This window comes from Rutilus rutilus (assembly GCF_951802725.1).
Source record: "Rutilus rutilus genome assembly, chromosome: 7".
In the NCBI taxonomy this organism is placed as follows: domain Eukaryota; kingdom Metazoa; phylum Chordata; class Actinopteri; order Cypriniformes; family Leuciscidae; genus Rutilus; species Rutilus rutilus.
Genome location: NC_140221.1, coordinates 32206544 through 32228749, shown reverse-complemented (window position 1 = coordinate 32228749; position 22206 = coordinate 32206544). Strand labels below are relative to the sequence as shown.

Sequence of the window (22206 nt, the reverse complement as noted above, 5' to 3'; positions counted from 1 at the left end):
TTCTCATGTTCACCTGCAGGTTGTAACAGAACCTCCAAATGGGCTGAAGCTGAACATGAGGGCGACATATTTTAAGATCCCTCATGATAAGCTCATGGGCTGTGCTCACCCTGCCTTTCGCAGTCTGGTTTATGTGCTGGCCTTCTTCCATGCTGTGGTACAGGAAAGACGCAAGTATGGCAAGATCGGCTGGAATGTCACTTATGATTTCAATGAGTCCGACTTCCTGGTAAGTTTGCTCTAATCTGAAGGTCCTTAAAGGTAGTGCTCAGATAGTATTGTCAAGTCTGAGACACTTTACATTGCATTTTGATTATGTAGTTTCATTGTCTCTCAGGTTTGTATGGAAATCTTGGATACCTACCTGACCAAAGCCCAAACTCAAGGAGATGCCGCAATACCATGGGCAAGTCTCAAATACCTAATCGGAGAGGTGAGTATCACATTAAGTTAATCTTGTCTTTGTATAGGCTGACTGCAGAAAATGATCAAAAGTAACAGTGAAGACATTTATAAAGTTACACAAGATTTCTATTGAAAATATGCTGTTGGTTTGAACTTTTTATTCAAGGACTCCTGAAAAAAAATGAACATAGTTTCCACAAAAACAGCAACATAACTGTTTTACTGTCAACGCCATAAAAATAAGAAGTTTCTTGATCACCGATAAGCATATTACAATGATTTCTGAAGGATCATGTGACAGTGAAGACTGGAGAAATGGCTGCTGGAAATTCAGCTTTGCCATCACAGGAATAAATCACTTTTTAAAATATATGAAAATAGAAAAGTTATTTTAAATTGTAAAAATAAATTCACAATATTACTGTTTTACTTTATTTTGATCAAGTAAATCCAGTCTGGATGAGCATAAGATACTTATTTTAAAAAACATAATATGTATACAGCGTGTATGTGTGTGTATATATATATATATATATATATATATATATAATTTCAAATGCATCTTGCAGGTGATGTATGGTGGCAGGGCTATTGACAGCTTTGATCGTAGGATCCTCACAGTTTACATGGATGAGTATCTGGGTGATTTCATCTTTGACACCTTCCAGCCTTTCCACTTCTTTCACAATAAAGATGTGGACTACAAGATCCCACCACACGGACCCAAGCAGGTTTATGTTGGTATGTTGCAGCTTAAAATCCAGCATCAGAAATTGAAAAATGGTTTGAATGTGACAGGGACTCAAACTCCATTTTTTTTGCAGATGAGATAGAGTCGCTGCCTCTTGCTAACACGGCAGAGGTGTTTGGTTTGCACCCTAATGCTGAAATCGGATACTACACACAGGCTGCCCGAGACATGTGGACTCATCTTATTGAGCTTCAACCACAGACAGGTACCTGATTTATAGTACTTTATATTACTGAAATATAGGGATGGCCTGAGTCGATCTCAAGGATCGATATCGGGGCAGATTAAGCATTTTTTTAACTGGTCGGTATCTGCAATCCTCAGCCTTATCCTTTATTTTACATCAGCTGTCATGCAGGTGTCATGCAGTAGGTGGCGGTATGCACCTTCAAGTGGGTTTGCTGGCATTAAATGGAAATAAGCTGCTCAAATGTGTATGCGAGAGAACCATTCTAGCACGTCACACACAGACACACTCATGTTCGAGCTTCCGTGTTTAGCATATTTGATGCGCACTTTAGTAAGGAATCACTCGAAACTCATTTATTTGATCTGCAGGGTTTCCCCAGGTTTGATCACCCCAAATTTAAGACCTTTTTAAGACCACTTTAATGAAAATTAAGACCTACATCGCACCCATTATGCAGTCGTAAAACACCAGATCAAATCCCAATGACTATTACTAACAAATGTTTTAATTAAAAATACATTTATTATAAAAAAAACTCATTCAACAATACACTGCAAAGTGATGTTTTTGGTAAATATCAAACATTCATAACAATAAACAGATTAAACTAACTTTTTAAATCGTCTTAGTAAAGTTTCTCAGCATTCAAATTGCTTCAACCATTTTACATTTTCAAGAATAAAAAGAAATGTAAATACACCTTAAAAACGAGGGAGGGAGGGATAGAGAGACATAAGTTAGAGAGGGGTAGATAGATAAAAAGAGACACACAATGAGAGAGAGATAGATAGACAGATAGATAGATAGATAGATAGAGAGAGAAAGAGAGGGGTAGACAGATAGGTAAGAGAGATATAGATAGAATAGCGAGAGAGACACAGAGCGACAGACAGATAGATAATGCCTGGTTTAGATTACAAGATTTTTGTGTCTGTTACAATAGTCACGGTGTCAATCTGTCAGATTACACGATTTTGACTCATAAAGTCTTGTCGTGTCGTGGACAAGAAACATGTCAGACTACACGTTGCTCTCCGACCAGTCATCGCGTGCCGTCACACGCAAACATTCACTCGCGCGCGCGCGCACACACACACACACACACTCTCTTGCTCACTCGCGCACACACACACTCACAATCGCTCTCGCACGCGCAGTCGCGCACACACTCGCTCACTCGCGCGCGCACACACATACACACACACACACTCGCTCACTGTAAATGTAATCTGAACAAAACGACACTTCCCCATGATGTCTCTCCTCTCGACTGATTGAGGGTTGATCCCGCCTGCGCGAAAACCCAAACTACTGTTTGCGTATACTCCAAGACGTTCTCTGACGTTACGCTAAACCCTGTTGAATTTTCACGTTGTTGTTTTTTCCCCCATTTCACCTTGCGTTGCAGTCTGGTTGACTTTGAATAAATAGGCTAGTATAATGAAATTTAAGACCTTCGTTAAAAAATTAAGACTTGGACCACGGAATTTAAGACTTTTTAAGGCCTTAATTTAGGAACATGACATTTAAGACCTTTTTAAGACTTTTAAGACCCCACGGCTACCCTATCTGAGACGTCATTGCCATATCACATTGCCATGGGTTTGCGTCTTGCTTCAGACTTGACTGACAGACTGGCATTCTGACACCGCAAGCTTCATGCTTTCTAACCTTATCTCCACAATTTTTTTTTTACTATTATTTTTTGTACATAAATAAAATACAAGTTTATCAGTAGTCCCATATTCATAATTGTGACCACCACACATGTTTACATCTACCAATATCCATAAAAAAAATTGGAAACATTCACTGATGCTCCAGAAGGAAACACGATGCATTACGAGCTAAGGGGTGAAACATTTTAAACAGGATGAAGATGTGTCATTTTTTTCTTATTTTTGTTTACAGTGCCCCTATTATGCTATTTTAAAGTTTCCTAATTTTGTTTTGGAGGTCTCCTACAACAGGTTTACATGCATCAAAGGTCAAAAAACCTTCCCATACTATTTTCTCATAATATACATTCCACAGCACCACATTTTTCAATGATTATCAAACGACTCGATGGATGAATCAGTCTCTCTAAATTCCTCCTTTCCGCGAGCTACTCTGCTCTGATTGGCCAGATGGCCCAGTCTGTTGTGATTGGTCTACCGCTTACAGCTCCTGTCGGAAACAAAAACGGCCATTACCTTAACAACTTTAGCTCTGTTATGGTACTGCAGCGATTGTACACACTGTAAACTAAAGACAGTAACGATGACGTCGATTTTACCATATCAATCCGAGCGTGGGTCCGATGATGAAACATTGGAAGAACTTGTTATTCAACCCGAACCTCCATCGCAAGGACAACTTAAGCAGGACGTTTCTCAGTGTACCATCAGTGCATGTCCATCAACAAACCGGTGTGTATATTTCTAATTCATTGCGGTGCACATACTGGAACTGTATCAATAACGGTGCATACGTTAGCCGAGCACTAATGTGAATGACTGATGTAATATAAACATTTGTAAAACAAATCTTGTTCCATCTATTATCTTTACTTAAAGTAGTAGGAACGACAGACAATCTGCATTAATAGACAGTTTTAGGTAATACTGAAATACTTCAGCTAAGCAGCTGTGGGTCACTAAGACAGTAATAACGTGAGTTAGCCGGTTAGCCGGAGACCTACACAAGATAAAACACAAAACTAAGTATTTTGAACACCAGTAGAAAATATATACATCAATAATTAGTCATACTTACAGGTTGTGATTCTGAGGAGCAAGTTGGTCCAAATAAACTGTGCAGTGACCTATCTTTCAAGAGCAAGCGTTTTGCGAATCCCGTGTTGAACTCAGAGATTTGAGAAGCAGTCGTCAGTAAATTTACGCGTCGAGGGCTGGTCAAGTTGTTCGCGTGCGGAACATTATGCAAATGTATTTTCTAGTGACGTAGAACCGTAACGCAGTGGGATTCGAAATACAAACGACTCGTAAAAGCGGTTTCAGAGTCGATTCTTTCTGTTTTGAGACAATAACTATTTATCGTGCACTTTCGACTTTACAACTTTGCAACGTATACATTCACAAACAGCTATATTACACACTGTATGAAAGGGAATATTAAAAAAACCATAATAGAGTCACTTTATAGATCATATTTTTTTCATTTTGCACTGCCCTTATAGAAGATACAAATAATAATATGCAAAATATATTGTGTGTATACAGTATATATATATATATATTTAGCATATTAATCCTCTGTTGTTTTGCTTTATTTTAAAATGCTTGCTGCCTTTAAATACAATTACTTCCATGTATGATCTTAAGGTGAGATTGGCGGTGGCATTAGTAGAGATGAGTACATCAGCCAGGTGGCACGGGACATTCAGAGCAAACTGCCCGACGCGTTTGACCTGGACGTGATCCGCAAGAATTTGGGGCTGGAGATCTCGCCCACAACTGTAGTGCTACTACAAGAGCTGGAGCGCTTCAACAAACTTACGATCAGGATGAGACGTTCTCTGGCTGAACTACAGCGAGTGAGTGACATGAAGACGGGGAGAAAGAAAAGAATCAAAAACTATTACAGCTAACAATTAATACAACTGTTTATGATATACTTTGGTTGTGAATGAATAGGTTTCTCAGTAGAACATATGTGCTTTCTGTCTAAAGGCCCTGGCTGGTGAGGTGGGAATGAGCAGCGAGTTAGATGAGGTGGCGAGAGCTCTTTTTAATGGGCATATTCCTGTTATCTGGAGGAAACTGGCACCAGATACTCTAAAATCTCTAGGGAACTGGATGATCCACTTCAAGAGACGACATGAACAGTACAGCTCATGGGTGAGAATCAAATATCACACCATATACAAACATAAGTCTCATGCTCACCAAGGCTACCTTTATTTGATCAAAAATACAATATAAACAGTAAAAAAATAAATAATACAATTTAAAATATTTTTTTATTTTAATATATATATTAAAAACGTGATAACTTTTTTCAGGATTCTTTGATGAATAGAAAGTTCTAAAGAACAGCATTTATTTGAAATATAATTTTTTTGGTAACAATGTAAAAGTCTTTATAATCACTTTTGATCAATTTAATGCATCCTTGCTGAAAAAAAATATTAATTTGCAATGGTTGAATAGCTGAGGTGTTACCTCTAAAACATTGTTTTACATTTTAAATATATTTTCAGAACTTTAAATATTTCGTATTCATTTAATGTCGTGTTTTTTCAAACTTCCTGTGCCCTGGTTTAAATACATTTTTAAATGCCAAATTTTCAGTGTGGACTTTTGAATCCCGCTGTATGTTCATTATGTCTACTATCTCAGCTCCTGTAAATCAACTTCTAATTGAATTTATCAAATGTGCTACCAAATAAATAAATACATTTGATCTCATATTGTTTTTCATTTATGTAGGTGGATGAGGGAGAGCCCTACGTGATGTGGTTGTCAGGCTTGCATATCCCAGAATCGTACCTGACAGCACTGGTCCAGGCCACCTGCAGGAAGAACGGCTGGCCTCTGGATCACTCCACTCTCTACACACAGGTTACACACTACAGGAGTGAGGACGAGGTCAAAGAGAGGCCAGGACAGGGTGAGAGCACACAACATCCTGCACATAAAAAAAATCAATATGAGGACATTGAGACTCAAACAAATGTTCTTCTTTGTTTTCTGTCAGGATGTTATGTATCAGGACTGTATCTGGAGGGGGCAGACTGGGACATTGAACAGAGCTGTCTGGTGCGCAGCAAACCCAGAGTTCTAGTGTCTCAACTTCCCATTCTCAAAATCATTCCCATTGAAGCACACCGCCTTAAACTCCAGGTAAGACCGACTCTTTTTTAATTTTTTTATCAGGTGTTCAGTTCATGACATCTCAGAATATCTGCCTGGAAATCTGTGTAATCTGTAAGTAAAGTGTACCTTTGGCTTATTTTGTAGAACACCCTGAAGACTCCAGTCTACACCACCTCAATGAGGAGGAATGCTATGGGTGTTGGACTGGTGTTTGAGGCGGATCTTTTCACCACCAAGCATATTTCTCACTGGGTACTGCAGGGAGTGTGTCTGTGCCTCAATGCTGACTGAGACTCTAACTGTTATGAAATGTATTTATTTATAAGAGGAACATAAAATATATTAATAACTTGATATAATAGTAGAATCTTTTGTTTGTGACCAATGATTTTTATTACAATTTCAAAACACCTCTAACCCTGTCAACGTGTTTTGTGTTTCACCACATGAAGTTTTATATAACAAAGTTCGGGAGGAGCATGTTCAGGTAATCATCCAATCAGCACAAGAAGAAGCCAGTATAAAGCCTTCCCTTACCTCCTGTCTCATGACTAATTTCTCAGCATCCCGCCACCACCCCATCACCTCACATTCGGCTGGGTCTGCTCATAGATACCTATGATCTATACATTTATCGGGGGGAGTACTCTGGGGTCGGGCCGAATTCCGAGCTCGGAGCCCTCCCCCCGGACAGCAAGCCAAATACGCATTTTAATATTACATCAGATTTCATTAACGTGTGAACTCGTGAATGGGTGGCAGCACACCAATTATTGCTGCTAGAACCCGTTGGGTTCAGTCTTTGAGAAAAGATCTCAAGCTTTGTCTAGTTGATTTCACAAAAAAAGTTAAATAAGAATAATTTCTGCTTGCTTAAATGCACTCTTAACAAACAGAAAACCTTGTACATTTTAGATTAATCTGTTCAAAGCAACTAGAACAAAAAAATAAATAAAAAACACAATCTATTGTTATAAAACCTGCCACAAAATCCATTATTGACAGCACAATCTGTTTTCCATGAATAACTCTGCATGTAGATGGTCTGAACCAGTTTTGTCATTGTTAACTAAATCTATCAGAAATTGTTTTGATATAAAGTTGAAATAAAATATTATTAGATATAGCTAAATATTAGATAAATAGTTCCATTAAACTAAAGATGTTATGAATTTGCCTGGAAGAGGACACGTGTTTATATCGTCCTAATGCACGGCGAGGAGGAGAGTTCGAGTGGCCCAAAACTCTCCAAGGATCACAGATGGAGAATTGCAGGGATTAGTTGAGTCTAGGGGTCGGAAAGCCTCAAACAAACAAAAGCCGAAAAAATTCAAACAACCCCTACATCACCTCATGTTGTTTGGGAGGGTTTGAAGAAAAATCCTCCTCGCTCATCCAAAACCAAACTCCAGCATATTCAGTTGTCGGACACGACTGGAACTTCAAAAGGGATGGGATTCTATAGTCAGATGATACTAAAAAAAGAGCTTTTTGGTAGCAAACACACCAGATGGGTTTGGCGCAAAAAGGGATAAAAAGTACCCCATGCCCACAGTTAAATATACCGCTGGATCTTTAATGATGTCGGCCTATTTTTTTAGCTGGAGGTCCTGGACATCTTGATACATGGCATCATGGATTCTATAATACCAACAGATAAAAAATCAAAACCTGACGGCCTCTGCTAGAAATCTTATAATGGGCCGTGGTTGGATCTTCCATCAGGACAACGATCCAAAACAAACATCAAAATCAACACAAAAATGTGTCACTGAGCAGAAAATGAAGCTACTACCACTGCCATCCAGTCCACTGACCTGAACCCTGTTGAAAATAAGCGGGGTGAACTGAAGAGAAGAAGTGCCAACATGAAGGAATGGTCTCTGATCTCTTGTCAGGTGTTCTCCAAACTCATCAGGCATTATAGAAGACTCAGAGCTGTTATCTTGGCAAAAGGAGGTTGCAAAAAGTATTTAATAAAAGGGTGCCAATAATTATGCCAAGGAACATGAAATTAACTCCAAGAAATTATTTCTAAAGCATATATATATCTTCCATTTATCTCATCTGTTCCACTGTTCAGACACTGGGGGGCGCTCTGGTCACATACAGGCTGATTCACTTATCATCAAAGTTAGTGACAAGGAACTGATTTACCTGCTTACCAGGTTAAGCTGTATAAATTAAATAGTTCAATTTAAGATGTATATATATATATATAACCTGATGATGTGATGCAGTCCTCCTGTCTGATGCAGTGCTGGGTCCAGGGAGCAAGAGAACAGCCTGAGGATATATCTGATATCTGTCACTGAAAAAAACTCTCACCTGTCTAAAGGTTCCACACCTAATTTTAGTTTTAGTGCTATAAAGAAATTATTTTAAAAAAATCTATTTCCATGTCTCATATGCTCGTCTCAAACCTTGTTAACCAAGTAAAACAAAACTACAGGTTTAGTGGCAGGTTTGAGGTGGTGTAGTTATAGCATCAACCAGCAGGGGCTGACCATCCAAACCTTAACTTCATGGTCTTAATCCCCTTTTATTTTAGACAAACCAATTAAAAAAATAATAATAATTAAACTGATACTAAGAGCATATTTTCTCTTAGCTGTCTTAGCCACACTTTGCTCTATCTAGTGACAATATTAGACTGCATCAGGTGTGGAATCTTTAGACAGGTGAGATCGTTTTTTTCAGTGACATTAATCAGTTATATCCTCAGGCTGTTCTCTTGCTCCCTGGACCCAGCACCGCATCAGACAGGAGGACCGCATCACATCATCATGGAACCGGAGCTCACTGTTGGGGAGCTGAACTTAGACTAAATTAAATAAGCAGAACTATACCAATTTCAATATATTTTTCAGCAAATTATGCTTGCTGATGATGCTTCCATCAAACTGCATTGGCAATGGCAAAAATTCAAGGGGTTCGTTTAGGAAAAATAACTAAAATGCCCTCTTCTGTTTATGTGATTAGTTGGCACATGTTATGAAATATCAGATTACAATAAAACTGAAATTAGAAGGGTTATTTGAATTGAATGTCTTAACCTTTGGCAGTCCAATCAAATGCTAAGTCAAGAAAGCGATGTAAAACCTCTTAGCTGATTTCACTTATGATTCATCACTCACACTGGACATGGAAGGTCAAGTGCAATGCACTAAGTGATACAGTACTTCAGCAAAAGCTCTGTTGTGTATGTTGTGGCAGATTTAGAGTCTCTGGTTCAGGTCTCAAAGAAATCTTTCAGAGTTGAAGTTCCAGGTCTCAGAAGAATTAACTTTATTGAATAAACAGCAAAGTGAAATGCTAGCTGGCCATCTGACTGACAATGGTCAGCCTTCAGGTCTTACACTTTTTTCTTATCGCTAGGTATGCAATGAGCATCCGTACAGTTATCTTTTTTTTTTTGCTCCTCTTTGAGATATCGCCACCGTTAGAAACATCTTCCCCAAGGCCTTCTTTCTATTGGCGGAGAATCTCTGACCATACGCCTTTAAAAAAAAAAAAAAAATCTCATATTACATGTTTTTCAGTACCTTCTCGTGCCTTTCACTATGTCCACCTTCCCGTAAGATATATGGACAGAGCTTTTGGGTACTTTTCCATCCTTACAAACACTGTGACCTAGTTTTCTGCTTGGCAGTACAGCACATATACTTTTGCAAGAGACAGCATGAGACAGATGAAATTCCCCAACATGTACTGCTCATTTTGGCAAATGTTCACAGAATTTCATACTATACACTGCCACAAATGGTGTATGGCAGTATGATATTGCAAACAAGTCTATTAGAACATGCTAACATTGTTAAGATATCAATGAAAAATTGTAAATGTTAAGATTTTGAAGATCTGAGTCTGCTGTTATGGCTCTTTGGATGTGCATCTAAGAAAATCTGATGTAGTTTCTAAAGTCCAAACCAAACAACCAAAGTCCCTTTCCCAGATCTAAATCCTAGTTCCAGCACACTCGTGTCTCGCAGCTGGTCTGGGACCTAATGGGTGACGTCATTGCTGGGAGATGGAGGCAATTTACTGCTCTGCTTTCCCCGTCATCCATTATTATGTCGCCTGCTGCCATGCTGTGGTGCATACTGTACGTAGATGCTAGTGGAATGTTCACGGATCATCTTCACAGTTTGTCTCTAGTAATGTTATTTAGTGGATTCTGTACATATGGTGTAGACACTTTATTTATTGTCAAGCATAATCAGTTTTTTATTAAAGCATTTTTTGCAAGCTATCTACAAAAATGTGGGCAGCAGGTTTTTAAATATGTTTGAAAGAAGTCTGTTATGCTCCCCAAGATTTATTTGATCAAAAATACAGTAAAACAGCAATATTGTGAAATATTATTACAGTTTAAAAAATACCCTTTTCTTTGTTCATATATTTTAAAATGTTATTTATTTCTATAATGCCAAAGCTGGATTTTCAGCATCATTACTCAAGTCTTCAGTATCACATGATCCTTCAGAAATCATTCTAATATGCTGATTTGGTGCTCTATTCTCAATCTAGTGTATCCATGCCAAATAAACATGTTAATTTCTTTCTTTTAAAAAGTCAAGTGGACCCCAAACTTTTGCATAATTTCTTAATTATGCTATGCAATTATGCAGACTAAATTCAGCAAATTCAGTCTGGAATATAAATGCCGTCTCAAGGCCTTCCAGCGGCTGTGGCTCTCTCAATGGGGGGTGATTATGTTGACTCTGAGAAGCCAGCATGACGTAGATCTTACCTTCTATGGAAACTCTTTGTCTGGGTGGCTGCTATGGAAACACTGGCAGAGAGAGTGAAAGTTGGGAAATACTGATGACTGAATATGAAATTAATAATACAGGGTTATGCCGGCTGTTAGTTGCATAACTCATATTGACCTGTGACATTTACATCTATGCTGATTACATGGATGAAGGTGTAGGTAAAACAAATAGTCTATGTACATTGATTAATGATCATTGCAACCCAAGACCTGGCTTCAAACAAGCATTATTAATCCTGCCTCTAAGCAAATGATTTTTGTCTCTGGATTATCACCACTCAGACTCACTCCCCTGCAGCAATAAGATGATTAAGGTTTTGCATTGGATTATAAATAAGACAGGTGATATCTGCTCTTTTTTTGACTTGCAATCCTCTAGGTCTGAAGATTGAGATCTGTGTGATTTATGCATCTTAAAAGACAGCCACTACTGTGAGTATTGGAGATCACAATAGGCCCAATGGAGATTGGCAAATTTGATTAGATTGCTGTGAGTATCCTTTCATCTTCATATCATTGCTTCTAGTTTTCTTGGCTTTCAGCCGCATAAATGGCCTTTCTGTGCATGGCTGGCAACCTGTGAACTGATCCAATGTGAAGAAAGCAGCACCACACCTCTCAGAAAAAAAAGAGCCATTTTCCTTGGTGTAGATATCAATGCAGATTTGATTGCAATTCACTTAGGCCTTAGTATATTTCAGTTATTTCCATTTTTTTCTCACAAATGAACGAAAATGCTGGTGGTGTTTCAGACTTTTTTTTAAAACTCTTCATTAAAAGAATCGACTGATGAGATATTCGTTTCAGGATTAGCGTATACTGCTCGCTAAAGAACCGACTCAAGAGTAATTTGTTTGTGAATTGGACAACACTGTCACAAACTGTCAAGGATCTAAAAGAGGACCAAGGCGCAGAATAGCTGTGAAGGGGGTATTTATTAACAAGACTAGACAGGGCACAACAAGGAGAGTGAGGTGTGAAACAGTTCGAACAGTAGGGCTGACTACTGTTGACAGGCAAAGAGGATGACCACTGAAACCAGTCCTGGGTGACAACGGGCTTGAGGACTGCAGAAGAAGAGCCCAGTTAACACAGAACGTTCCCCTAATGTTATTTTTTGGTTATTTTTTTGGGAACCAAATACTTACGTTAGGGGAACGTTCTTTTTTGGTTTTATTTTTATGTAACAATAAAATAACGTTCCCAGAACGTTGCTGGGTGGTTACCATAAAAAATAACGTTCTGGGAACCATAAACTAACATTCTGAGAATGTTCTGGGTACCAAAAACTAACGTTAAGGGAACCAAAAATTGTTAGCTGGGAGGCAGCACAAGGTGGAATGATGGTGAGGAAGACCATGGCAGGAACAGAAGGAACACAAGGAACCAGAGGCTTGATAATCTCTTAGCTGTAGCACCGGTCTAGCTGCCAGGCAGTGAATGTCAGTGGTCAGGAAATCTCAGGATGCAGGGCAGGGACAAACACAAGACTCACAATGAACAAGACAAGACACAACAACAGAGCAAGACAAGAGAGAAGATAATAAATGAAACAAGAGGCAAACTAAAAACTGATGTAAATAACTATGGCTAGATAGATAAAAAGAAACCTAGAAACAACTGGAACTTACAAACAAAAAGAACAAACTTGCAGGCAAGACAAAAACAAAACAAAGGATACACTAGAACAAACACTTTACTAGAACAAGAGCAGCAATAAACTGCAAAAACAGGCAAGCAAACAGGAACACACCATAGGACACAAAACAAACCAGCAAAGACATGAGGGAAAGAGGCACAGTATAAAGGGACCAGAGCACAAGGGGCCAGTTGTTCAAAAAGTTTTATCTGGATCAAAATTATCTGGATTTGGAAATCCCATGTTTTGCTATCCAGGATGAGGTAATCCATCTTACTTTTGTGCCGGTTTTTCAAAGCAAAATTGGATTGGATCACTCTGATCTGGATGTAAACTTTTTCCGATTACCAAATCTGGATTACTGGTGCTCTAGTCTAGTGATGAGTCGTTCATGAACGATCCGTTCATTGCGTCTGTCACGTGACAAATGAACGAAAGACTTGGAAGGTAAAGTAATTATTTATGTTCCCTGTAAATTATTTTTGACTGCATTATAATGATTTCTTAATTCAGAATATGATCGAGATTGCGTAGGTGGATGTGTTCGGGGAATTTGCCTGTTAAAAGTATAACATTTAAAGCCCCTTAAATGAACGAAATGACTCGAAAAAAGATTTGTTCATTTTGATGAACGAGATCGAACAAGAGAGTCAGTAAAATGATCCGAACTTCCCATTACGATACGGAACCCCCAACGGGACATGGTCATGTAAAAAAATTGAGATAGGGAAAAAAAATATTTCAGTGCTTTTGTGTTCTCTCAGAAAAGTTTCGTATAGCGTTCACCAAAAAAAACTTTGTGTTCACTTGCAAAGATCTTTTGACTGGTTCATCTCTTATGATTGTGCCAATGTAGTTTAGAAACAGTGATAAAACACTTTGAATTAAATATAATATTTTTGTTTGATTTTTACAGCTGTTTGGGGATTATTTAATGGCGCCAAAATCTCTTTTTTACTTTACAGTAGGCTACCGAAAGGCTTAATATGTAGCCAAATGTCTACTTCTAATGTATTACTTTAACAGTTAAGATAATCAAAAGCAAAATAAAAATATGAGTGTGTGTGTATATTACATGATACAAATGTTGTATTTTTGACCAATTTTGAAGTTTTACTATACATTTTCTTCCTGGAATCCACCTTGAAATCCTACAATTTTGTTGGGATCAGGATAATCCTGTGTTTTTTTGGGATCAAAGTTATCCAAATCCTACTGACAAGTTTTGAACAACACAAACTGAAGGTTTGATCCAGATTAAAACTAGGATTGGATTCCGTGATCAAATCTGATTTCAGATTCCTTCTTTCCCTTTTGAACAACCCATTTTCAAGATTTGATCCAATCCGATAACCAAAATCCGATCAGCTTACCTTTGAACAACTGGCCCATGATGAGGATCAGGTGAGCACAATTAGTGAAACGAGGACTAGACGTGGACTAAACAAGGGCGTGGTAACGGGAAACAAGGAGGCGGGACAAGAGGAGCACATGGCCAATACAAACATGGCCAACACCATATGCTCAAGCACAAGACAAACAAGGGAACATTAAACAGTCACAAAACAGACAAGACTGTCACGGCGGAACCCTGACATACACAGCATTGCGTGTTAGATTTTCGCGCAGCCTCCGAGGACAAGACGAACGGATGTTTGTTGGCATTGTTTCGATATTACATGTTCTATAATTGCATTATATAGCCTACCTTACGCGCCAGAGAAACAAGCGCGCAGCCATCTTTAGTTTGTTTGATTTTCAAATTTAGAAATTTTCTAATTTTCAAATTTTGTTTGAACTTCGGTTTCTATGGCATCGCTGTCTAAGAGTAATCAGCTGGTGAAGTGGATTTACTTGTTGTAGAGTAAACAAACACACTAACTTTTCATCGGATGTCTCCATACAATTTCATTTAAGAAGCAAGTAGCCTACAGTGTGAGAACTTTTACATGATATTTAGATTATGATGTCCCACAAAGAGTCAATCTTGGGTCTCTACAGTATATTGCTGTTCAGCATATATGTTAATGACATCTCTGATGTCTGTCAAATGTATGCTGATGATGTTGTTTTTCTTGCACATGGAAAAAATATGCAGCTGACTATATACAGTTACATCAGCAAAAAAATGTTTTTTGTGAGTGTTTGAAACCTAATGCCAAGAAAACTGTCCAAAGTATTATACTACAAGGACAAATTGTGAAACCTGCAGTAGGCTACCTGTTGTAGAAGAGAGCCTGCCTTGAGGTTTTCAGGAATTTAGATATCTAAGAAACAGCTGAAATTTTATCCACACTGTAAGAAATATTTTATTTGGTAACCTACAAATGTGCTTCACATGGTAATATCAAAATTAATGGTTTTAGTCAAGTCAGTATAGATACAATAATTTATAAAAATGTATGAATACATATGTAATTAATATGAATAAGTAATTGGTTGCACGGTTAAAACTTTTATAATGCAGCAAATTTATATTAATATAAATGATTTCTTCTTATTATGTACTGTATAACAATTATCCAATATGACAAATAGTCACACAAACATGTGACTAATTTTATACCTATTAAAACAGTTATGTAATCAAACACTAAAAGGTCAAAATAATAAACGATTATGACATCTTGACCGTGTATGACCTTTTTAATAGGGAAAACTTTGTGAAAATTAGATGCACAGCTTTTTAAATCCTCTGTGTTCTTGTTCATTTTACTTGTATAATTTGTTCATAGAATTACAGTACAAATTTTTAAATGCTTAAGAGATCATTGCATAACACCATTAAGAAAATGTGCTCTAGCTCAATCAGCCTCTTTCTTTCAGATGTGAGGAGTGTGTGGAATGAAAATCATTTCAAAGTGTTTTTGTAAAGCAGTGGGACTGAAGAACCTGAAAAAGCTAAAATGTCTGCATGATGACAATGAAAAGCAAAAGAATCAAGAATATCAAAACAAAATAGGATGAGTTGATTTTCAGGACCTTGGACAAGAACTCCAATAAGCAGAAAAGTATGGATATCAAGATCACAAAGGCAGAGAAAATCCTAAATATTACCTCAGAGTGTGAGATCATCTGCACTTAAATTAAACTAGAAGCCTCTCTCTTGACCACACCACTTTTTTCAGACTTTTTCTAATGACTCATATCCAATGATTCAGCTTTCTTTCTTTCTTTCTTTCTTTCTTTCTTTCTTTCTTTCTTTCTTTCTTTCTTTCTTTCTTTCTTTCTTTCTTTCTTTCTTTCTTTCTTTCTTTCTTTCTTTCTTTCTTCACATCACAACACATCACTAATATTATATATACAATATATAGACAGATAGATAGATAGATAGATAGATAGATAGATAGATAGATAGATAGATAGATAGATAGATAGATAGATAGATAGATAGATAGATAGATAGATAGATAGATAGATAGATATGCTGCAATCAAAATTATTCATCCGCTGTTGCACATCAGGTTTTTTGGCAAAATTTACAGACTTTCAGCTGTTTGCAATGAACAAATCAAACAAAAGTAATTGTAATAGCTCAACACAACAAATGTTTCAAGTGGTTTCCCCAAATTCAAATGAAAATGCAACTTTTATTGACTTCTGCTGTCTCAAAATGATTCAACCCCTTCATGACAAGCATCTTTAGTACTTAGTAGAACACCCTTTTGCTGTTATGACCTGCTGTAAACGAGATGTATAACCAGACACCAGCTTCTGGCTGCGTTTCTGAGGAATATTAGCCCATTCCTCATGAGCAATGGCCTCCAGTTCAGTAATATTCTTGGATTTGCGTGCTGCAACTGTCTTCTTCAAATCCCACCAGAGATTTTCTATGGGGTTCGAGTCAGGTGACTGTGATGGCCACTGTAGAATCTCCCAGGACTTCTTCTGCACCCAAGCCTTGGTGGAATTTGAGGTATGCTTGGGATCATTGTCTTGTTGGACGGTCCAATGACGCCCAAGCGTCAGCTTCCTCACTGACGGCATGATGTTTTCATCCTTGGACTTCCTGATACTTCAGTGAATCCATCTTGCCTTCCACACCCTGCAGGTTTTCAAGCTGAAACCTCAGTGCATGTTGCCACCAAGTCTTGCTGCAGGTCTTTTGCAATCACTTGAGGGTTTTTCTGAACCTGCCTTCTCAGAAATCTGGTTGCAGCCATATATGGCTTCCTTTTTCTGCCCTATCCAGGTAATTCCTTAAACTTTGAACTTGAGAACTATGCTTCCAGCGGTGTCTCTAGGAACATTTAGTGCTTTCGCTATCTTTTTGTATCCTGTTCCTTGTTTGTGAAGGGCGATAATATCTTATTAACACGCAGTCAAACGTGACACTCAACAAACCTACCCTGTTCCGATATTTCATGTGTTGTAGCTCAAGCACACCTGGTGCAACTAATGAAACCCTTGATTAGTTGCATCAGGTGTGCTTGAGACAACACCTGTTTTGCAGATTTGTGCTGTTGTGGGGGATTCTATTCAGGGGGTTGAATAATTTTGAGACCGCAGAAGTCATAAAAAGTTGCATTTTCAGTTGAATTTGGGGAAACCACTTGAAACATTTGTTGTGTTGAGCTATTTCAGTTACTTTTGTTTGATCTGTTCATTGCAAACAGCTGAAAGTAAACATGATTTGCAATGGGGGTTGAATAATTTTCTGCCTATTTTTGCTTACAAACAAAAATAGTTCCAAACAAACGAGCAACACAAAGTAGTGATGGTTCATTCCTGAATTAAAAATTATTACATTTATCTGTCAGTATAAGTCAAGTAAATGAAATTTTAAGTATATTTCTGAGAAGTACACAAAATGCAGACTGAAAGTGTAGGCTACTTTCTTATTTTTAGTTTACAAGAAATATACTACAGTTTTTCTCGATTGCTTAAACACATTTCTTGAAACTATGCCTCGTATTCTCAAAACTATAAACACAAATCCATAACGTCTCACCCAATTCCCCAAACATCCTATTTTCAGGTCAAAATGAAGCTCTACACTCAAAACCATTCACTCTTGCTGAAAAACCAAACTTTGCCCTCAGACAGGACACACAAGCCCTCAAAATCACACACACTACAACATTGTCTAAGACACTGGTCCAATAAATTCAAACCAACTTTTCCAAAACTGGTAAGTTATGTTGCTTGTGGTTCCCCCCATCACAAACCTATTCACATGATGAACACAAAAGACACAACCAATGGATACATTGGCACATTTTTATTCATTCATGTACTACACAGTACAACACACACACACAATTTTTTTTTTTTTTCCTGTTTTACTCTTTTTTTTTTTACTCTCTCCTCTAAATTTGTTTTTATATTTACTTACAGTAAGATGTGTGTGACCATCATATGACAGTAAAAGAGCACACAAACCATATTCTAATATGGAATTGTATTGGAATGGCAAAGAGTGTTGTTACGTGACAGGAGGGCCTCCACTCAAGGATTCAATATGATGAACAAGTCTAAGAATGTTCCACGTATGGTTGAAAATACCATCATTGGCCTAGACAGATAACATTCTGGGAGTCAAGACTATAAAGGATGAAGGATGCCCTCCCTTCACTGTCACACTCTGCAGCCACTCTGTGTGACTGTATGACTGCTGACCTTTTCTTGCAAGAAAATACACCTCATCAAAGACTATTGGAAATGTTTGTCTCTTATTCAGTGATAGAATTTTGTTTGCCACCACTCCTCCCTGAAGGTTCTCGAGGCGACGGTAAAGCAACTCAAATTTGGCCTTACTCGTAGCCCAGCTTCCCTCATAGTCATACCATTGACAAAGACATGGGCAACTAGAGTGACTTGAATTTAATCTGAGACTGCTTGTCTTCTTGTCCTTGCCCTTCCTCCTCCTCATTCTTATCCCTCTTCCTTCATGTCTTTCTGGATCCATTGTTCCAAAACTCAATAAACTGATTTGGGCCCTTTTATATATCTATTGAAGGTTCTGATTGATGTGTGTTAAATTCTGACTCTTAGTGTTTCCACTTGGGTAATTGTGTGCTAACTGAGCTGAAGCTGTGCTGACTTGAGTGAACAATTTTGAATGCTAGTGCTTTCTAAATGACAACATGGTCTAGGTAATGAGAAATGAAGGGATTTGTGTGTAGAGTTTTGCAGTGACAGTTCAACAAATCTGACTCATGTGTCAAAACAGGGAATATTGTTTATAGTTTAGGGAAATGGGTGTGCTTTTTGATAAATGGCATTATGGTTTTGAAATTTTAGTTCAAAAGCCTGGTTAAAGTGTTTAAGCAATCGAGAAAAACTGTAATAGCACACTTGAATAAACTTTTTTGTAAGGGTCCCCATTGATAGTTGCAGTGGTTCTTTAATATTTCTGTTTGGCATGAGAGGCTGGTTCTTTATTGGCCCGAGGACACATCCTCTAAAATCTGCCTCACATCACTGTGAAATTTGCCCTGTGGCTGAGTCTTCAGGTTTGATTGACTTTTGAGCTGATTAGTATCGAAGCGCCTCTCCTTCCTTTGTCCCTTTCACCTCCAGCTATCTTCAAGATTAACAACCTGCTGGCAACATATTCAAAGTCACAGCCCAGAGCTCCACTTAAAGTCATCATCTAATCAGAGACCCTGGCAAGACCACAAAAGCCTTTTAAAAGGGAGAATAACAGTTCAGCAGTTATGCTGAAGTGAGAAGTCATGGGCTTAGTTATAATGGGACATTTTAAATAATGCCTCTAAAGACATCATTTTGGTATGGTTCAGGGCGATGGTTTATAGCCCTTTTAAGAGGATTATTAAACAGTGCAGGAAGGCTGTATGAGGTCTCAGAGATATGTGTGTGGACTGAAGGGCTGAAGCTTTAGAAAGAAGAGTTGGAGTTGGCACAAGAACAGCCGAACTGCAGCCAATGAGACAAGAGCCTGAAGAATCTTTACTGCGAGCTGTCTGGCAACAAAAGTGTGGGGCGTTGAAAGGCAAATAAATCTGTTGCACACATTCCCTGTTTGTTAGCAGAAAAGATTTGTGGCTTACATCCTCAAACCAAGTACTATTTTTGAAGAGCTGTAGAGAACATGAAATCCCATAAATAAAACGTGGAACCGAACGTTCTCTTTTCAGCATCACAGTGTTTTAAAAGTTACAATGGACAATTTTTTTATATTGCATGTATTTATTATAAATGTCTTATCCATGCATATCATTCTTTTTTAAATTCATGTGCCCTCATTATCTTTAATCAAAATAAAACTCCCCCCATCCCCCATCTTGCAGCGACTTCTCTTCTCTTCTCTTCTCTTCTCTTCTCTTCTCTTCTCTTCTCTTCTCTTCTCTTCTCTTCTCTTCTCTTCTCTTCTCTTCTCTTCTCTTCTCTTTTCTGATGATGTGTTTACAACCTGTCACTCATATGAGATCACAGCAATAGCAAACCAAATGTTTTCAACGTTTCAATCAATTCCATTGTCCAAATCAAGTCCCTCCCTACATTTCTTTTTGTTTGAGAAGCCATTTTTCTCAAATATACTTCACAATAGAGAAGAAAAGACGATTACAACTTCAGTTTCATGCCGTTTTTAAGTTAACATGTTAAGTTTGAACTTTAAAAAAAGCTGAAAGATATAAGTTCTCTTCAATTCTGTTACACACCTACATTTGAATCTGAATTTACTTTGCAACCATTCAAAAAGTACGCTCTATTGAGTGTGAATATGGGTAGTATGAATATGAAATTCGGACGTATTTCTGAGCATTCTCCACTACGGAGCAGAAAGCTGGCCAACCTATCGCCCACAAGAAAGTAGACTCCTACGAAACCTACGGTTCATCATAGGAAAAACCTGGGAAGACAAGATGACAAACAAGGAACTCTTTAAGATAACTAATTCGTCTTAGATGGGCAGGACATGTAAACAGAATGCCACCATCCCGCATCCCTCACTCTATCCTCCATGGCGTTCTGGAAGAGGGAATTCGTCACACTGGTAGACCAGATGTACTCAAACAAGATCTTGTAGACTTTGGCATACAACCTGAATCCTGGACCGTAGCATCTAGGAATCGGGATCAGTGGAGGGCTCAACTTCACAAAGGAAGACAACTAGACCACACCAACAACCTTCAAAAGACGAGGGAAAGACGGTTGAAGTCAATCAACATGGACTAATGTGAACTACCCATTGTCATTCATGACAAATGCATGCCAGTCATCAATCATCATCACATCCGCCATGTTGTTACTGTCACGTGACCTACCAGCGTCAGTTGCGTCACTTCACTGCCATTCATAAATCCTCTCCCGTGGCCTCAAGGGATGGTAAAGTGTCCATCAAATGCGCAAAATCTCAGCAGAAGTAGTAGGCCATCCAATGACATCCAATGGTATAGCCTCCTGTTTTCCGCAAATTAAGCAATTTGGGACACAGCGTATGATTCTATCCAGTAGGAAGATATTAAACGTTATTTTAGAGCACTTTTTTTTCATTGGTCATGCATCCCCTAGCAACGAGAAGTATGCCTTTGTGTGAGTTTGTTGTGTTGTGTTACGTTCCACGTGTGTTTTGTGTTTTGTTTTCATTGATCTGTGCATGTTAGTGTACTTCACACGTGTTGGCTGTTGTGCTCATTATCTTTTCTCTGTCTCTAGCCACTCTCTCTGCTCGCAGGGTCCTGTGATTGGCCGAGTCGGACGTCAGTCATCATTAAGGCGGCGCTTGGGAGCCAATCGGAGGCCGTCCAGTTGGTTCAAAAGGATGGCGTGTTCATTCATGCTTTCTCTTTCGATCGCGAACTGAGCTCTTTGTAGCGGGATGAGTTTTCTTTAGTGGACTGAGCTCTCTGTAGCGGAATGAGTTTTCTATAGCGAACTGAGCTCTTTGTAGCGCAATGAGTTTTCTGTAGGGAATCGAGTTTTTGTCCCTGCCCGCGAATTGAGTTGTGTGCTATGTGCTTTGTTTTTTTTGTGATGTGTTGTCTACCTTTTCGTTTGCTATGAGACCTTGGTTAACAGCTGATATAGCGGGAAGAGAACACAGGTCAGTAGGCCTATATCGCGATATACACTGCACACGTAGCAGATGATTGTCTAGACACACTAGGTAAGAAGTGAGCGCCACTTAATGTATCTTTTGTTTTGCTAGATAGTTTAGTTAAAGTGCCGGATGCACTGAAGATTTCGGTTTATTTTCTACATTTTGCTTTGGTTAGATTAGGTCTAGATTAAGGATTGTTTTGTTATATTTTGTTCTTTTCTTTGGCGCCGCTTTTGTTCTTTTCCCATTTATTGTTTGTTTGTTTATATTATCACATTGTACATAGTACACATTATTATTATTATTGTCATTCTACTGGATCTAGTGGCTTCGGCTTTTTGTGAATAAACGTCCAGTATTTTTTCTCTTTCCAAGATTGTCTGTCATGTTCTTCCACCCCATTTCATATCCAGCAGTACGTTAATATGTAAATGTTACGGTACATTCCCTAGACTCTAAAAGTTCGTAACATTAAATGGGGGCTCGTCCGGGATAATACTTATCATATTTATATTTTTCCCGAGATATTAATTACTGCTGGTGTGGATGGTGGAACGCATGTTCAGTGTTTTGTTTGTAGAGTTCTTGTGTTCGCGAGGCAGTGATTAGTGGATGGG

At 38.3% G+C, this 22206-nt stretch overlaps 2 protein-coding genes across 2 annotated transcripts in view; both read left to right on the top strand.

Moving 5' to 3' along the window:
• The window catches only part of dnah10 (dynein axonemal heavy chain 10), a gene marked incomplete at its 5' end in the record, with an annotated part of 42380 nt that extends 35878 nt beyond the window's left edge, over nucleotides 1-6502 (top strand). Inside the window, 9 exons of the mRNA XM_084414249.1 lie at nucleotides 20-229; nucleotides 338-433; nucleotides 975-1146; nucleotides 1230-1361; nucleotides 4673-4884; nucleotides 5021-5188; nucleotides 5780-5960; nucleotides 6048-6193; nucleotides 6311-6502. Coding sequence (XP_084270375.1) covers nucleotides 20-229; nucleotides 338-433; nucleotides 975-1146; nucleotides 1230-1361; nucleotides 4673-4884; nucleotides 5021-5188; nucleotides 5780-5960; nucleotides 6048-6193; nucleotides 6311-6457 — 1464 coding nt within the window. The 3' untranslated portion in view covers nucleotides 6458-6502. The remainder of the gene's footprint in view (nucleotides 1-19; nucleotides 230-337; nucleotides 434-974; nucleotides 1147-1229; nucleotides 1362-4672; nucleotides 4885-5020; nucleotides 5189-5779; nucleotides 5961-6047; nucleotides 6194-6310) is intronic.
• Nucleotides 1-22206, top strand: part of tacr1a (tachykinin receptor 1a) — a gene marked incomplete at its 3' end in the record, with an annotated part of 305040 nt that overhangs the window by 189437 nt on the left and 93397 nt on the right. The window lies entirely within an intron of this gene.